This window comes from Mesoplodon mirus (assembly GCF_964341445.2).
Source record: "Mesoplodon mirus genome assembly, chromosome: 7".
Taxonomy (NCBI): domain Eukaryota; kingdom Metazoa; phylum Chordata; class Mammalia; order Artiodactyla; family Ziphiidae; genus Mesoplodon; species Mesoplodon mirus.
This window is the reverse complement of record NC_138983.1, coordinates 70,959,101-70,973,800: the sequence shown is the minus strand read 5'-3', so window position 1 is coordinate 70,973,800 and position 14,700 is coordinate 70,959,101. Positions and strand designations below refer to the sequence as shown.

The 14,700-nt window shown below is 37.9% G+C and overlaps 1 protein-coding gene across 7 annotated transcripts in view; it reads left to right on the top strand.

Annotated features, from left to right (window-relative positions):
- The window catches only part of UEVLD (UEV and lactate/malate dehyrogenase domains), a 49,166-nt gene that overhangs the window by 16,224 nt on the left and 18,242 nt on the right, over positions 1-14,700 (top strand). For all 7 annotated transcript variants that reach the window (XM_082628926.1, XM_082628925.1, XM_082628927.1 and 4 more), the window contains 4 exons: positions 1,361-1,524; positions 5,677-5,812; positions 6,789-6,907; positions 10,932-11,034. In XM_082628926.1, the coding sequence (XP_082485052.1) occupies positions 1,361-1,524; positions 5,677-5,812; positions 6,789-6,907; positions 10,932-11,034 (522 nt within the window). The remainder of the gene's footprint in view (positions 1-1,360; positions 1,525-5,676; positions 5,813-6,788; positions 6,908-10,931; positions 11,035-14,700) is intronic.

Below are 14,700 nucleotides of genomic sequence, written 5' to 3'. Positions count from 1 at the left end.
TTAAATATATTGAAAGACACATGCATTAAGACTGTGAAAGCAGGAATAAATATCGGGAGATACAATAGAACAGTTAAGATAATTGATCACATTTCTAGTTAAGGTTAGTTTTTGCACTTATATTAGGTTTAGCTTTGGGCTTCCTGTAAACCAGAACAGTCAGAGATTTTGGCTCTCAGTAGACATGACATACATGGTTACGTAGTATGTGGTACAGGGTTACATAGTACATGGTACATGGTTACATGGTACATGTACATAGAAGAGCTTTCATTTGGGTTCCTATCTCAGTACACTAAAATTTAAGAGCCACTGGACAAGGTGACTGTTAAGGTTATTTTCAGCTCTAAGTTGTATATATCTAACCCAGCTTGTATGTTACACTATCTGCAATTAATGAACAACTTGAGGGCCAGTATCAAATGCATCTTTCATTTGTTCATTCATTCATTCATTTAAAAAATATTTATTTATTTTGCTGTGCTGGGTCTTAGTTGCAGCACGTGGGATCTTTAGTTGTGGCATGCGGGATCTTTGGTTGCAGCATGCGAACTCTTAGTTGAGGCATGTGGAATCTAGTTCCCTGACCAGGGATCGAACCTGGGCCCCCTGCATTGGGAGTGCAGAGTTTTAGCCACTGGACCAACAGGGAAGTACCCATTCATTCATTCTTTTTTTTTTTTCGGTACGCGGGCCTCACCTCTGTGGCCTCTCACCGCTGCGGCCTCTCCCGCTGCGGAGCACAGGCTCCGAATGCGCAGGCCCAGCGGCCATGGCTCACGGGCCCAGCCGCTCTGCGGCATGTGGGATCCTCCCGGACTGGGGCACGAACCCGTGTCCCCTGAATTGGCAGGCGGACTCTCAACCACTGCGCCACCAGGGAAGCCCCATTCATTCTTATTTATATAAGAAACTTTTATTGAGTATCCAGTATGTTAGGCACTATACTTGTTGTAGGGGACATGGAAATGAATAATACATAATCATCTCTAGACGTTTATAGTGTAAAAAGAGAAACAGACTTGTAGGCAAATAAATTGGGTGGAGCAAAGAAGGTTACCTAAAGAAGATGTATCCCATACTCCTAGCACAGTAGGTCCTATAAATATTTATTGAATTGAATTGAATAAGCTGGCCATTGTCTTGATTATATTTCCTCAAATGTTATACTGGTGCTTTAATGGGAGCATATTTCCAATGTGAATGTGGATAAAAATAGGAAAATAGGCCTCAGTTTACGTAAATCCTTTATGTATAAACTTGACTAGACTTGTGTTTTAAAATGCCACCTAGCTATACCATAAATATAATGTGTGTGGTTCATTATTGTTTGAAGATGTGTTTATTTTGTCTCAAATAGGTAATACATATAACATACCAATTCGTTTGTGGATTTTGGATTCTCACCCTTTTGCTCCCCCCATTTGCTTCTTAAAGCCAACTGCAAATATGGGAATCTCAGTTGGAAAACATGTGGATGCTCAAGGCAGAATATACTTGCCCTACCTCCAAAACTGGAGCCATGTAAGATCAATTTGGATTTTCTCTTAAAAGTTTTTATTTTTCTGAATATTTATCTTTGATCCTAATGGTACAAATAAGTTAGTGAATTTTCTTTCAATGATGATTCTTCTTATGGTCTTTAAAAATAATTTGAAATTGAGCTCCCCAGGGCCACCCAAGACCCAGAACCCTGATGATGGCAGCCTGCATGAAGCTGCTCTCTCCAGGTCTGGGAGGCAACCATTGTTTGCTTCCTGTCTTTTTATAGTTGTTTTTGCCGTTTGATAAAGCAAATGAAGAGCTACTAGCAAAATATTGGGCATTATTTCCTAGTTCCTCCCCAGTAAAGGTTCTTATGTAATATGTGTATTTATTTGTAGTTTTGCCTGTTTTTTTTTTTTTTTTTTTGCAGTACGCGGGCCTCTCACTGTTGTGGCCTCTCCCGTTGCGGAGCACAGGCTCCGAACACGCAGGCTCAGTGGCCATGGCTCACGGGCCCAGCCGCTCCGCGGCATGTGGGATCTTCCCGGACCGGGGCACGAACCCGTGTCCCCTGCATCGGCAGGCAGACTCCCAACCACTCCGCCACCAGGGAAGCCCAGTTTTGCTTGTTTTTAACCTTTATGTAAATTGAATCATATTGTATATAATCTTCTATTACATGCTGTGTTTTAACTGTGCATTAAGTTTTAAAAATTCACCCACAGCGATGCATGAAACTGTAACTTATGTGTTTTACAAGCCCTCACAGGGACTTCCCTGGTGGTCTAGTGATTAAGACTCTGTGCTTCCACTGCAGGGGGCACAGGTTCAGGGAACTAATCCCACTAATTTGGCATGGCCAAATAAATAAACATAAAAGTAAAAAAAAAAATAAATAAAAATAAATGGCCCCTGGGCTTCCCTGGTGACACAGTGGTTGAGAGTCTGTCTGCCTGCCGATGCAGGAGACACGGGTTCGTGCCCCGGTCTGGGAAGATTCCACATGCCGTGGAGCAGCTGGGCCCGTGAGCCATGGCCACTGAGCCTGCGCTTCCGGAGCCTGTGCTCCACAACGAGAGAGGCCACAGCAGTGAGAGGCCCGCGTATCACAAAAAAAAATGAAAAATAAAAGATAAAAAATGGCCCAGACTTAAAAAACAGAAACAAAACAGAACAAAAACACAAGCCCTCACATTATGCAGTTTTGTATTCTGCATATTTCATCTATCATTATATTGAGCATTTTTCCATATTAAACAATATTTTCAAAACACATGGTTTTTAATGGTTGCCTGATGTATTTGTAAATTGCTCTGTTAGAAATTTAATAATGAGCATCCTTAAATATAAATATATGTAAATATAAATGATATATCTTATAAATCTTTAATAATTTCCTAATGATAAATCTCTAGGAATGGAATTATTGGATCAAAGTTTTTAAATGTTTTGAAGGCTATTCTTATATATTCCCAAATTGGCCTCCAAGAGGTAGACAAAATGTTGTAATTCTACCATCAGTAGAAATCAGTATGGGGGGTACCTGTTTTACAGCACCTTTGCTCTAAAGGGTGCTATAAAAGAAGGTACTATCATTAAAACAAAACAAACCTTTGCTTATCTCTATGGTTCATTTACTTAGAAGGATGTAGAATCTGCTCTCATTTTTGTAAGTAACTAAAACTTTTATGAAAGGATAATTTATAATATATTTGTATATACCCAGAAAGTTGTAGGATAGGAGGACAGGGATCTGTCAGAGAGGAGTGAGGTTGAAGTAGAGGATGGCATTAGGATTATCACTTCTTATTTTATATACATATTGTAAAAGGATATGCAATTGTGGATGCATTTCATATTGTTTTATGGTTTTCTATTTTTTTCATATAAATAAAACTTTTAAAAAGAAGAAAAAAAAGACATAGAAAAAGAAAAGTTGCATACCAAATTGTCAGTAGTGGAGTTTAGGTGGGGAAACATTAATCTTTTACTTTATGAACTTGTACATTATTTGCATTACTTGGTGATTTAAATAATAAGATTACCAGTTAAATGTGATGAATAGGGCATGATAAAAATTCGTTAGTTGGAAGGACAAAAATGATGTCTTAACCTTAATGTTTAGTTCTTTGGTTATTTGAGAAAGTGAAGTCTTATCATACATTTATTTATCATGTACGTTTCTTCTTTTTTGAATTGTCTGTTTATCTCTTTCATCCATTTTTACAACTTTAAAAAAAAATACTATCCTTTAACAGTATTTTGACATCTGTGCCCTATTGTGGGAATTTATCTTTCCTGTTTCCTCTTTCTGGTTTTCTTTGCATCTCTTTTCATAGTTTTGTTTGTTTAATAAATACTCAGAGATAGTCCTATAATCTAGTCAAGGTTGTGCTTGATTTCAGGTCAGACAGTATTGATTTCATTTTACTATTCTGAACCTCTTTATTATAAGCTAAAACTAGTCTTAAGAAGATATTATATTATTTAAATGGCCCTATTTAGAAGAACTACATTTGGGGGAGGGGGAGGGATTAATTAGGAGTTTGGGATTAACAGATACACACTACTATATATAAAATAGATAATATGGCACAGGGAACTATATTCAATATATTGTAATAACCTATAATGGAAAAGAATCTGAAAAAGAATATATATATATATATAACTGAATCACTTTGCTGTACACCTGAAACTATAACACAACATTGTAAATCAACCATACATCAATTAAAAAAAAGTATGATGTTATGATTTTTAAAAGTACTACGTAAACTTTAAGTTCCACGTGCAGTTGGAATTACATAGTATAACTATACAGAGTTTGGAGCTAGAAGGAATCTAGAGGTCATCTAGGCCAAGGATTGCAGACATTTTCCCCAAGAGAGTCAGTGTGCTGCATTAGGCCTACAGAATTTTGTTTGAACAGGACAGTGGTTTTGTTTTGCTTTGTTTTGTTCTTAATTTGAATTTGAATGACTATACATGTACTCTTTCCAATTTACCACAGCGACCATCTCCCCAAATTTTCTTATACTTGACAACTTCACACATTATGTTACCTGCTTAGTCTTTAAAGGTATATGAGTTTTTTTATTTTAATAAAAAATTTATTAGAGAGGGCTTCCCTGGTGGCGCAGTGGTTGAGAGTCCACCTGCCGATGCAGGGGACACGGGTTTGTGCCCCGGTCTGGGAAGATCCCACATGCCGTGGAGCGGCTGGGCCCGTGAGCCATGGCCGCTGAGCCTGCGCGTCCGGAGCCTGTGCTCTGCAACGGGAGAGGCCACAACAGTGAGAGGCCCGCGTACCGCAAAAAAAAAAAAAAAAAAAAATTTATTAGAGTGAAACCCAGACTCTGAGAAATTAAACAATTTTTAAAATGAGCAAGCCACTAAATATTCCTAATAATAATAATAAAAAACATATATTTTATACTCACAACATATAATTTGCATATATTAGCTCATTTGTTTCTCATATTATTGGGATTTATTATTCACATTGTATTGCTAATAATACTGAAGCTCAGAGAGGTTAAGTGCATTTCACTAAGGTTACTTAACCAGTTAAATTAAAATGAACAGTACTGGATTAGATAAATATCAGTATTAATTTTATGATTTGATAGTGGTTATATAGGAGAATGTTTTGTTCTTTCTTTTAGGAAATATATGCTAAAGTATTTAGGGGTGAAGGGGTATCATATCTTCAGTTTACTCTCGGTTCAGAAAATAGAGGAAAAGAGACTAAGAAAGCAAATGTGATAAAATGTTAACATTTGAGTAATCTGGGTGAAGAGTATATGGAAATTCTTTATACTATTTTTTTGCTACTTTTCTGTAAGTCTGCAATTATTTCAAAATAAAAAGTTAAAAAAAGGCAGATAGACAAGACCATTCCCAAATATAGGTACTCTGCTAGTAAGCACATTTATGCTGTTTTCCCACTTTTTGGAGATGTGGATTTAGCATTTCTCTCTTTATTTTTTAGCTAAAAAAATTAATTTTTTTCAATTAAATGTATTAAAAAAGTTAAAAGTATCATATAATTTGTATGGTAGTTTTCGAAAAATGAGAGCATGATGTAATACTTTCTTTTGGCTAACTCTATAACAATGTATAGGTTAACAAGGTAGTATTCCTTAGCAAAATTTTTGCATAACTTTTCCCTTTGTGTGTGTTCTGTAGCCTAAATCTGTCATTGTTGGATTAATTAAAGAAATGATTGCCAAGTTTCAAGAAGAACTTCCTCTGTATTCTCTGTCATCATCTGATGAGGCACAGCAGGTAGACTTGCTAGCCTATATTGCAAAAATCACTGAAGGTTTGTATTTTTGTTAATCATAGAGTTATTAGTTTACGATTTCTCACTAATATCCTTTACTCTCTGCTACTTGATTTCTCTAAATAAATACATGCTTGTATATGTACATATCTGTGTTGAATCAAAAATTCCTATATGTTTGTCATAAGGTAAGTATTACCATACAGTTCCAATGAATATGGTTTCTTAAAATGTAAAAGATTACTTTTATCCTGACAGCTAAAATAATTTGTTTTTTTCAAAACCACTTGATATATATTAATGATCCCAAACCTTTTTTTTTTTTTTTTTTTTTTTTTTTTTTTTTTTCTTTTTGCGGTATGCGGGCCTCTCACTGTTGTGGCCTCTCCCGTTGCGGAGCACAGGCTCCCGATGCGCAGGCCCAGCGGCCATGGCTCACGGGCCCAGCCGCTCCGCGGCATATGGGATCCTCCCAGACCGGGGCACGAACCCGTATCCCCTGCATCGGCAGGCGGACTCTCAACCACTGCGCCACCAGGGAGGCCCCCCAAACCTTTTTCATTATATGTTTATGTGGCTTTTTGCCTCATTCAGTATACTGGACCAGAGAATCTATGATTCTCATTGTTTCTCACTGAGGATAAAGCAAAATACCCATGCTTGCAAAATTTCATGTTAAACATTTTTTTGCATTGTAGACTAGAGCAGTAAGAATCACAATGTTTTTCAGAATTATGGAAATCCCATTTTTTTAAGGGTCTTATATAATATTTTTAAAATGTTTGGGAAGATATTTTCTTTTTAAAATGATAGCCTCTATTTAGTAGAATATTTAATATGAGATTTCTGTCTTTCTTGCATTTCATTTGTTCAACAATATTTTTGAATGTCTATTATGGAGTGCCTAGTACCATGTTTTCTGTCCAAGTTATTGAACTTTGGTGTATTTTTTTTAAGATGCTAAAAAGATTTTTGATATTTTTAAATTCTTATGATAGTTCACTTTACTTTTTAGGTGTCTCAGATATAAATTCAAAGAACTGGGCAAATCATGAGAATAAAACAGTCAATAAAATTACCGTGGTTGGCGGTGGAGAACTGGGAATTGCCTGCACATTAGCAATTTCAGCAAAGGTATTGTAAGCATAGTGGTTATAAATACATCTGTCATATTGCTACACTTTTAGGCAGTTTCTATTTAACACACAAGAAGTAATGGCTTCATTTTGTCATGTGGGGAAACTTCATTTTGCCTTAAAATATATTTAGTAAGCTGACAAAAAAAATAATGTGAAAGCTCTCATCAGTAATGTTGACTTCTTAATTAGTAGTTAGTCGTGGAATAGGCTTTGAAAACATGATTTGAACAATGGGCTCATCATCCTAATCCAAGGGAAACCTCAAGTTGACATTGATCTGACTTAGTCACAAATTCTTTTGTGTTTTCTGAGTCCTGCTGCTTTAATTAAACTCTTATTTAATATAATACTTAATTTAGCTATTTCTAAAATTAACATTTTTTTAAAAAACAATTGCCTTTTCTTTAATAGAAAAGAAAACCAAATACCAGCTATCAAATAAATACGTGGAGGGAGAGCTAGTCCAGCAGTCCCCAACCTTTTTGGCACCAGGGACGGGTTTCGTGGAAGACAATTTCTCCTCAGACGAGGGCGGGGGGGGGGGCGGTGGAGGGGTGGAGGACCGAGGAGGACCACTACCGGTCTGCGGCCTGTTAGGAACCAGGCAAGAGGTGAGCGGTGGGCGAGCGAGTAAAACTTCATCTGCTGCTCCCCATCGCCTGAACCATAACCTCCTGAACCATAACCGCCTGAGCCATCCATCCCACCACCCCTCCACCGCCCCCCCCCCGCCCTCGTCTGAGGAGAAATTGTCTTCCACGAAACCCGTCCCTGGTGCCAAAAAGGTTGGGGACTGCTGGACTAGCTCTCCCTCCACGTATTTATTTGATAGCTGGTATTTGGTTTTCTTTTCTATTAAAGTTTGATTGATTGCCATCTAAATTCTTCCCTTTCCATTTAAGATTCACGTATATCTTGGAGGTAGGTTCTACTTCAGCAAATAGTTAAATTGTATCCAGGGAGCTAGACGATTTTAAAAGCTAACTGTTCAGAACCATATATACGGTATATATGGTTATATATATGGTTATATATGCTAACATAACCATATATATGCTGACTTTTGCCCTATTATATTTTCATTTCCTCCACACTCCATCTGAATGCAGTCTTCCTTCTTAAGTGGAATTTGAAATGTTTGTAGATCTTTTGTTAGTAAATAGAATGCTTCTATAAACATTGCCTTACAAGTTGTTTATCTTCTTGTCTGCATTTTCTGTTAGGGGTACATAATCTCAGAAATAGTCCTAGTGAGTCAGAAGGCATGAATGGTTTTTATGGTACTTATTACGTATTGCTAGATTGCTCTTCGGAAGGGCAGAACTTTACACTGCGAATAACAGTGTAGTTTACTCTGCTAATAACAATGCACACATCAACCTGATTTTTGGCATTGCTAACAGTACTAAGTTTTATCAATTTTATTTGTTTTTGGTAAGTGTAAGAAGACCCCTTAAAGTCATATTTCTTTAACTGTTAGAAGTCACACTATCAGTATTTCTCTGTCTGTGAACTGTCTAGTTGGAAAGTTTTTTTCCGTTTTTCCCTTTAAATGTTACTATTTTGATACAAGGTACAATATTCGAATAGTGCAACAATATTCAACTAGTGCGGTAGTAGTCATAAGAATGGCAGTAGTTGAAGTGGTGGTCGCAGCAGTAACCAACCCTTACTGAATGCTTACTAGATCCAGGCACTTGTCTGAACACTTGTTTCATTTTTTTTTTTAATTGATTGATTTTTTTGGCTGCGTTGGGTCTTCGTTGCTGCGAGCGGGCTCTTCTCTAGTTGCAGTGAGCGGGGGCTACTCTTCGTTGCAGTGCATGGGCTTCTCATTGCAGTGGCTTTTCTCGTTGCAGAGCATGGGCTCTAGGTGCACGGGCTTCAGTAGTTGTGGCACATGGGCTCAGTAGTTGTGGCTCGCAGGCTCTAGAGCTCAGGCTCAGTAGTTGTAGTTCACAGGCTTAGTTGCTCTGCGGCATGTGGGATCCTCCTGGACCAGGGCTCGAGTTCCCTGCATTGGCAGGCGGATTCTTAACCACTGCGCCACCAGGGAAGTCCCACTTGATTAATTTTTACAAGAACCTTGTGGCTTAGGTACTATCGTTACTGTCATTTTACAAATGAAGAAACCAGGGCATAGGGAGGTTACCTAACTTGCCCAAAGTCACAGTATTAATAAAAGGAGCCAGGGTTTGAGGTTGGGCAATCTATTTACAGAGCCTGTATTCTAGATCCTTATTACCCAACGTGTGGCATTGGCATCATCTGAGATTTTATTGGAAATACATAATCTCAGGCCCTACTCCAGATCAAAGGAAGTAAATCTGCATTTTTACAAAATTCCTGGTAATCCATGTGCTTCACTGATCTATTAAAATGGCGATCCCTGAAAGCTTGAGAAGCTCTGCTCTAAACCACTATGTAACACTGCCTTGTTGTGGTTATTGATGGACATTTAGTTTGTTTCTAGTCTTTTGAATATCCTTATACATATTGTATCATTTTACACATATACTAATAAACTTGTAGGATGATTTCTACAAATGAGGTTGATGGATTAAGGGAGTTGTGTTTTTATTTATTTATTTTTATAAGGATTTTTTTTTGATGCAGACTTTTTTTTTTCTTTTTTGTCTGTATTGAAATTTGTTACAACATTGCTTCTGTTTTTATGTTTTGGTTTTTTGGCTGTGAGGCACGTGGGATCTTAGCTCCCCAACCAGGGATCGAACCTGCACCCCCTGCATTGGAAGGCAAAGTCTTAACCACTGGACCACCAGGGAAGTCCCTGTGTTTTTAAACTTTGACAGAAATTGTCAAATTATCCCTCATATCAATTGTGCTAGTTCATTCTCATTCCCACAGTGTATGAGAATACCTGTTTTCCCACACTACTGTTAAACTTTGGGATCTTTGCATGTCTGATAAATGAAAAATGGTAACTCGTAGTTTTCTTTGCATTTCTCTTATGAGTGTGGTTAATTTAATAAAATTAATAGGTACAATTTAGAGAGGACTGCTCTTTTCCAGCCCTGTGTCACATAATTAATCTTCATAACTCCAAGAAACAAGACCAAGTTCAGTGACTTGCTCAGTCTAACAAAGTTAATAAGTAGCATGGCTGGATTGCTTCCTGTACACTTTCTGCCTCATAGTCTGGTAGATCCCTGGGTAGTCTTGCTCCTGCACCCTAAGATAGGAGAGATGCTCATATCCCTTGCTGCTTTGGAAAAAGGACTTCCACGAAGATAAATCAACTCTTAGGAGTTTCCATGCTGTTGTTTATGGTCAGCCCACCATGGCACCTAGAAAGCTGTCTACAGGCATGTGAAGTATTTTCCATGCAATCTCTGGGGAGAGAACTGCATGATAATTGGGTTTTATTTTAGCTTTATGACTATTATCATTTTTCTTTTTAAGAGAAACTTGGCATCGGTGTTGACATTGATGCTAAAATAGACCAAAAAATAGACCAAAAAAAATCACTCTAGGGCTTCCCTGGTGGCCCAGTGGTTGAGAGTCCGCCTGCCAATGCAGGGGACACGGGTTCGTGCCCCGGTCCGGGAAGATTCCACATGCCACGGAGCGGCTGGGCCCGTGAGCCATGGCCGCTGAGCCTGCGTGTCTGGGAAAAAAAAAAATCACTCTAAATTCTTTCAGAATGGAAATTATGACAAAACAAAAACATAAACGGAAGAACAATAGCAAACATATTGAGTGCGCCATGTCATCTTTATTACTCATTATCCCATCAAAAGAAACCTGCACTCTGTGACTTCTGAGTTAAGCCCTGTTAGAGCCCAGTTTTTAGTTAAGCCTAAAGGATCACATTATTCAAGTGCATAGTATTTTCTTGCTTGCATGTCCCTTTTGTTGCTGTTGTGCTACTTCCTTCATAAGAGAGCACACAGGCCTTTGTATTTGTTCTCCCTTAGCTCTCACTTCTGAATGAATTTAAACTGAGTAACTGGCCACGTGCAGTGTAATGCTGTTCTTTTTCTTATTGTACTGTACAGGGCATTGCAGACAGACTGGTCCTCTTAGACGTCTCAGAAGGGGCTAAAGGAGTGATAATGGACCTTGACATATTCAACCTGCCTAATGTGGAGATCAGCAAAGGTCTGGTTATTCTGCTTAAAAGATTTGTGCCTTGTTTGCCCTTATATTTGAGTCCTAGAATTTTTTTGTAGACTTTATTTTTTAGAGCAGTTTTAGGTTCAGAGTATTATTGAGCAGAAGGTACAGAGATTCCCTGTATACCCCCTGCCCCTACACGTGCACAGCCTCTGCATTTTCAGTATCCCCTACCTAAGCGGTATAATTGATAAACCTCCCTGGACACATCATTATCATCCAAAGTCCATAGTTTACATTAGGGTTCACTCTTGTCTTTGTATATTCTATAGGTGTGGACAAATCAAACATGTATCCACCATTATGGTATCAAACAGAGTTGTTTCACTGCCCTAAAAATTCTCTGTGCTCTGCCTAGAGTCCTAGAATTTTATTGCTGAAAGCATCTTAAAGATCACCTAGTCCAAGTCCCTCATTTTACATATTGGGAAACTGAGGTTCATATAAATTAAGGGACTTACCTAAAGTCATACAGATTGCAACTAATTAGGTTAATAAGAGTCAGATAAGCAAATAACATTCAAATTGGTTGGAAGGCTTTATTCTCAGTCTCTGACTTATACCTTAGTATAAATTGTTTTCTCTGATTGCTTCCTTTTTCATAATATATTGGTTAAGAGCACTGATTTTAGAGTTAGACATGGGCGTTTGCATACTAGCTCTGCCATTTGTCAGATTATATAACCTCTCAAAGTTCAGTTTTATCATCTGTAAAGTGGGAATTAATACATACCTCTCGGTATATAGCAAAGTGCTAAACCAAGATTAAAAAAAAATTCATTCACCTTGCTTTCACTAAAAATATATTGTTAAAATGAATTTTAATAAGAACAAAAGAGGGGTTTGTATCATTAATAAATAAAATTTAGAATGTTTAAAAAGTAATTTTTAAAATCTTTTTAATTCAAAAGATTTGCATATATTTAACAATGTACATAATATATTAGTACAGACATATATATGTAGGTAAATACCAGATTTGGGGATGTGGGAATAAAGTTATTTTATTACCAGGGATGCATGATCAAAAAAAATTGGAAGGCCATTGAACTAGAGAATGTTTAGTCTCCGAAAACCAGGTTATAGCTAGAGTCAGGTTGTAATATGCTATAGTTGCTTAGCTTTCCTTTGCCTTTCCTTACTCAGGTCTTGTGTATTCTTTTTTTTTTAAAATAAATTTATTTATTTTATTTACTGGCTGTGTTGGGTTTTCGTTGCTGCACACGGGCTTTCTCTAGTTGCAGGGAGCGGGGGCTACTCTTCATTGTGGTGCGTTGTGGGCTTCTCGTTGCGGTGGCTTCTCTTGTTGCAGAGCACGGGCTCTAGGCGCGCTGGCTTCAGTAGTTGTGGCACGTAGGCTCAGTAGTTGTGGCTTACGGACTCTAGAGCGCAGGCTCAGTAGTTGTGGCGCATGGGCTTAGTTGCTCCACGGCATGTGGGATCTTCCTGGACCAGGGCTCAAACCTGTGTCCCCTGCATTGGCAGGTGGATTCTTAACCACTGCGCCACCGGGGAAGCCCTCGTGTATTCTTAACCATATTTTCCAAATAAAATATCGAGACATATGGTTTCACAAGGCTGAATGTACTAAGAACCGCAGTGGATCAAAAAGTTGAAATTATACCTATAGGTTATAAAAATTGGGTGTAATAGTTCTAGCAAGCCTCTGGATTCCTGTAGGATACAATGGATTTATTTTCCTTCTCTGGAAAGAGTACAATAGTTGCTTTAATGATCCTTTTGTAGGCCTTATACAGAGGATCCCTTGGGGAGTTGGGTAGTCTCTTGTGCCTCTCATTTCCAGGTACTGAAGTTCTTAAGGGACCTCTTCACTCTTCCAAATCACTCCAGGAGACTGTTTAGTACATGGACCCTAGAGGTTGTGAGGCCATTTAGGACCTGAGGAAATTGTTTCTTCCTATGTGTCTCATTAACCATCAATAACTATTGTTTCAGATAATTGAAAGAATAGAATCCTTGGAGTAGATATGTAGGATGTGGTACTTGCCACCAAGTAAGGAGTTTTGAATGAATGAGCACTATATTGGGGCAACTTTCATGTTCCCCTTGTTAATTTTGATTGCATATTCCTGATAATTACTATTACATGAGGTAATTTAAAATATAATATTAGCTAACATCTCAAATATGTTCTATGATATGGAGAAGTGTGTTAATAATTTTGGGAAAGTAAGCTCATTTGGAAATTTTAGTAATGCCCCATCATGACAGGCATTGATGATCATCCTAGAGTTGTACTTTTCTCCATTTGGATTTTTTAAATAGCTACTTAAATACTTTGGGGAGGGTTGTGCCTATGTATATATGAGCCTGCAAACATGCATACTATACATACATAAACAAACAGTGTGTGCATAGACTGAATCTGGAGAAATGCTGAGGAACTGTTAAGAGTAGTTGCTTCAGGAGTCAGATTGGGGAAACTGGTTCTGCACTTGTTTTTTGCACTTAACATTTTTATCCCTTTTTTTATTGTGTTAAAATACATATAACATAAATTTACCATTAGTGACATTCATTAGTGACATGTTGTGCAACTGTCATGAAGATCTAGTTCCAGAGCATTTTCCTCACCCCAAAAGGAAACTCTCTACACATTAAGCAATCACTCCGCATTTTCCCTTTTCCCCAGGCCCTGGCAACCACTGATCTACCCTGGATTTGCTTCTCCTGGATATTTCATATACATGGAATTATACAATATGTGGCCTTTTGTGTCTGGCTTCTTTCACTTAGTATAATGTTTGCAAGGTTCATGTATATTGTAGCATTTGTCACTCCTTTTTATGGTTGAATAATATTCCGTGGTCTGGATCTGCCACATTTTATTTATCCACTTCTCAGTTGATGTACATTTGGGTTGCATCTGTTTGTTATTGCCAGTAGTGCTGCTGTGAACATTTTTGTACAAGGTTTTGTTTGAACACCTCTTTTCAGTTCTTTTTGGTATGTACCCAGAAATGGAATTGCTAGGTCATATTGTAATTCTGTGTTTCAGTTATTGATTAGTTTATAGTATCATTTTGAAGATCATTTTTAATAGCACATAGAGGTCTAAATAGCTCTATTTCTTTGAACAGCTTTATAATAATATTCCATCATATGGATGTCTGTCTCCTATTGGTAGACATTTAGTTCTTTTGTGTTCTTTTGTGTTTTTTTGTGATTACAAATAATGCTGCAGAGAACATTGTAATGTAGTAAAAATCTTTGTTTATTTCTCTACCTAGTAGGATAAAGTAGAATTACTGGGTCAAAGGTGTTTTTATTTTTATTTTTTTATTTTTTATTTTTTATTTTTTTTCTTTTTGCGGTATGCGGGCCTCTCACTGTTGCGGCCTCCCCCGTTGCGGAGCACAGGCTCCGGATGCGCAGGCCCAGCGGCCATGGCTCACGGGCCCAGCCGCTCCGCGGCATGTGGGATCCTCCCAGACCGGGGCACGAACCCGTATCCCCTGCATCGGCAGGCGGACTCTCAACCACTGCGCCACCAGGGAGGCCCCAAAGGTGTTTTTAAAATGTATATTATTAAGCTGTACTAATTTATACTCTCACCAGCAGTATATGAGGGTTCCTGTTTCCTTTCTGCTGATTACTTTTATTTTATATTAAACAGAGCTAATAGAATAA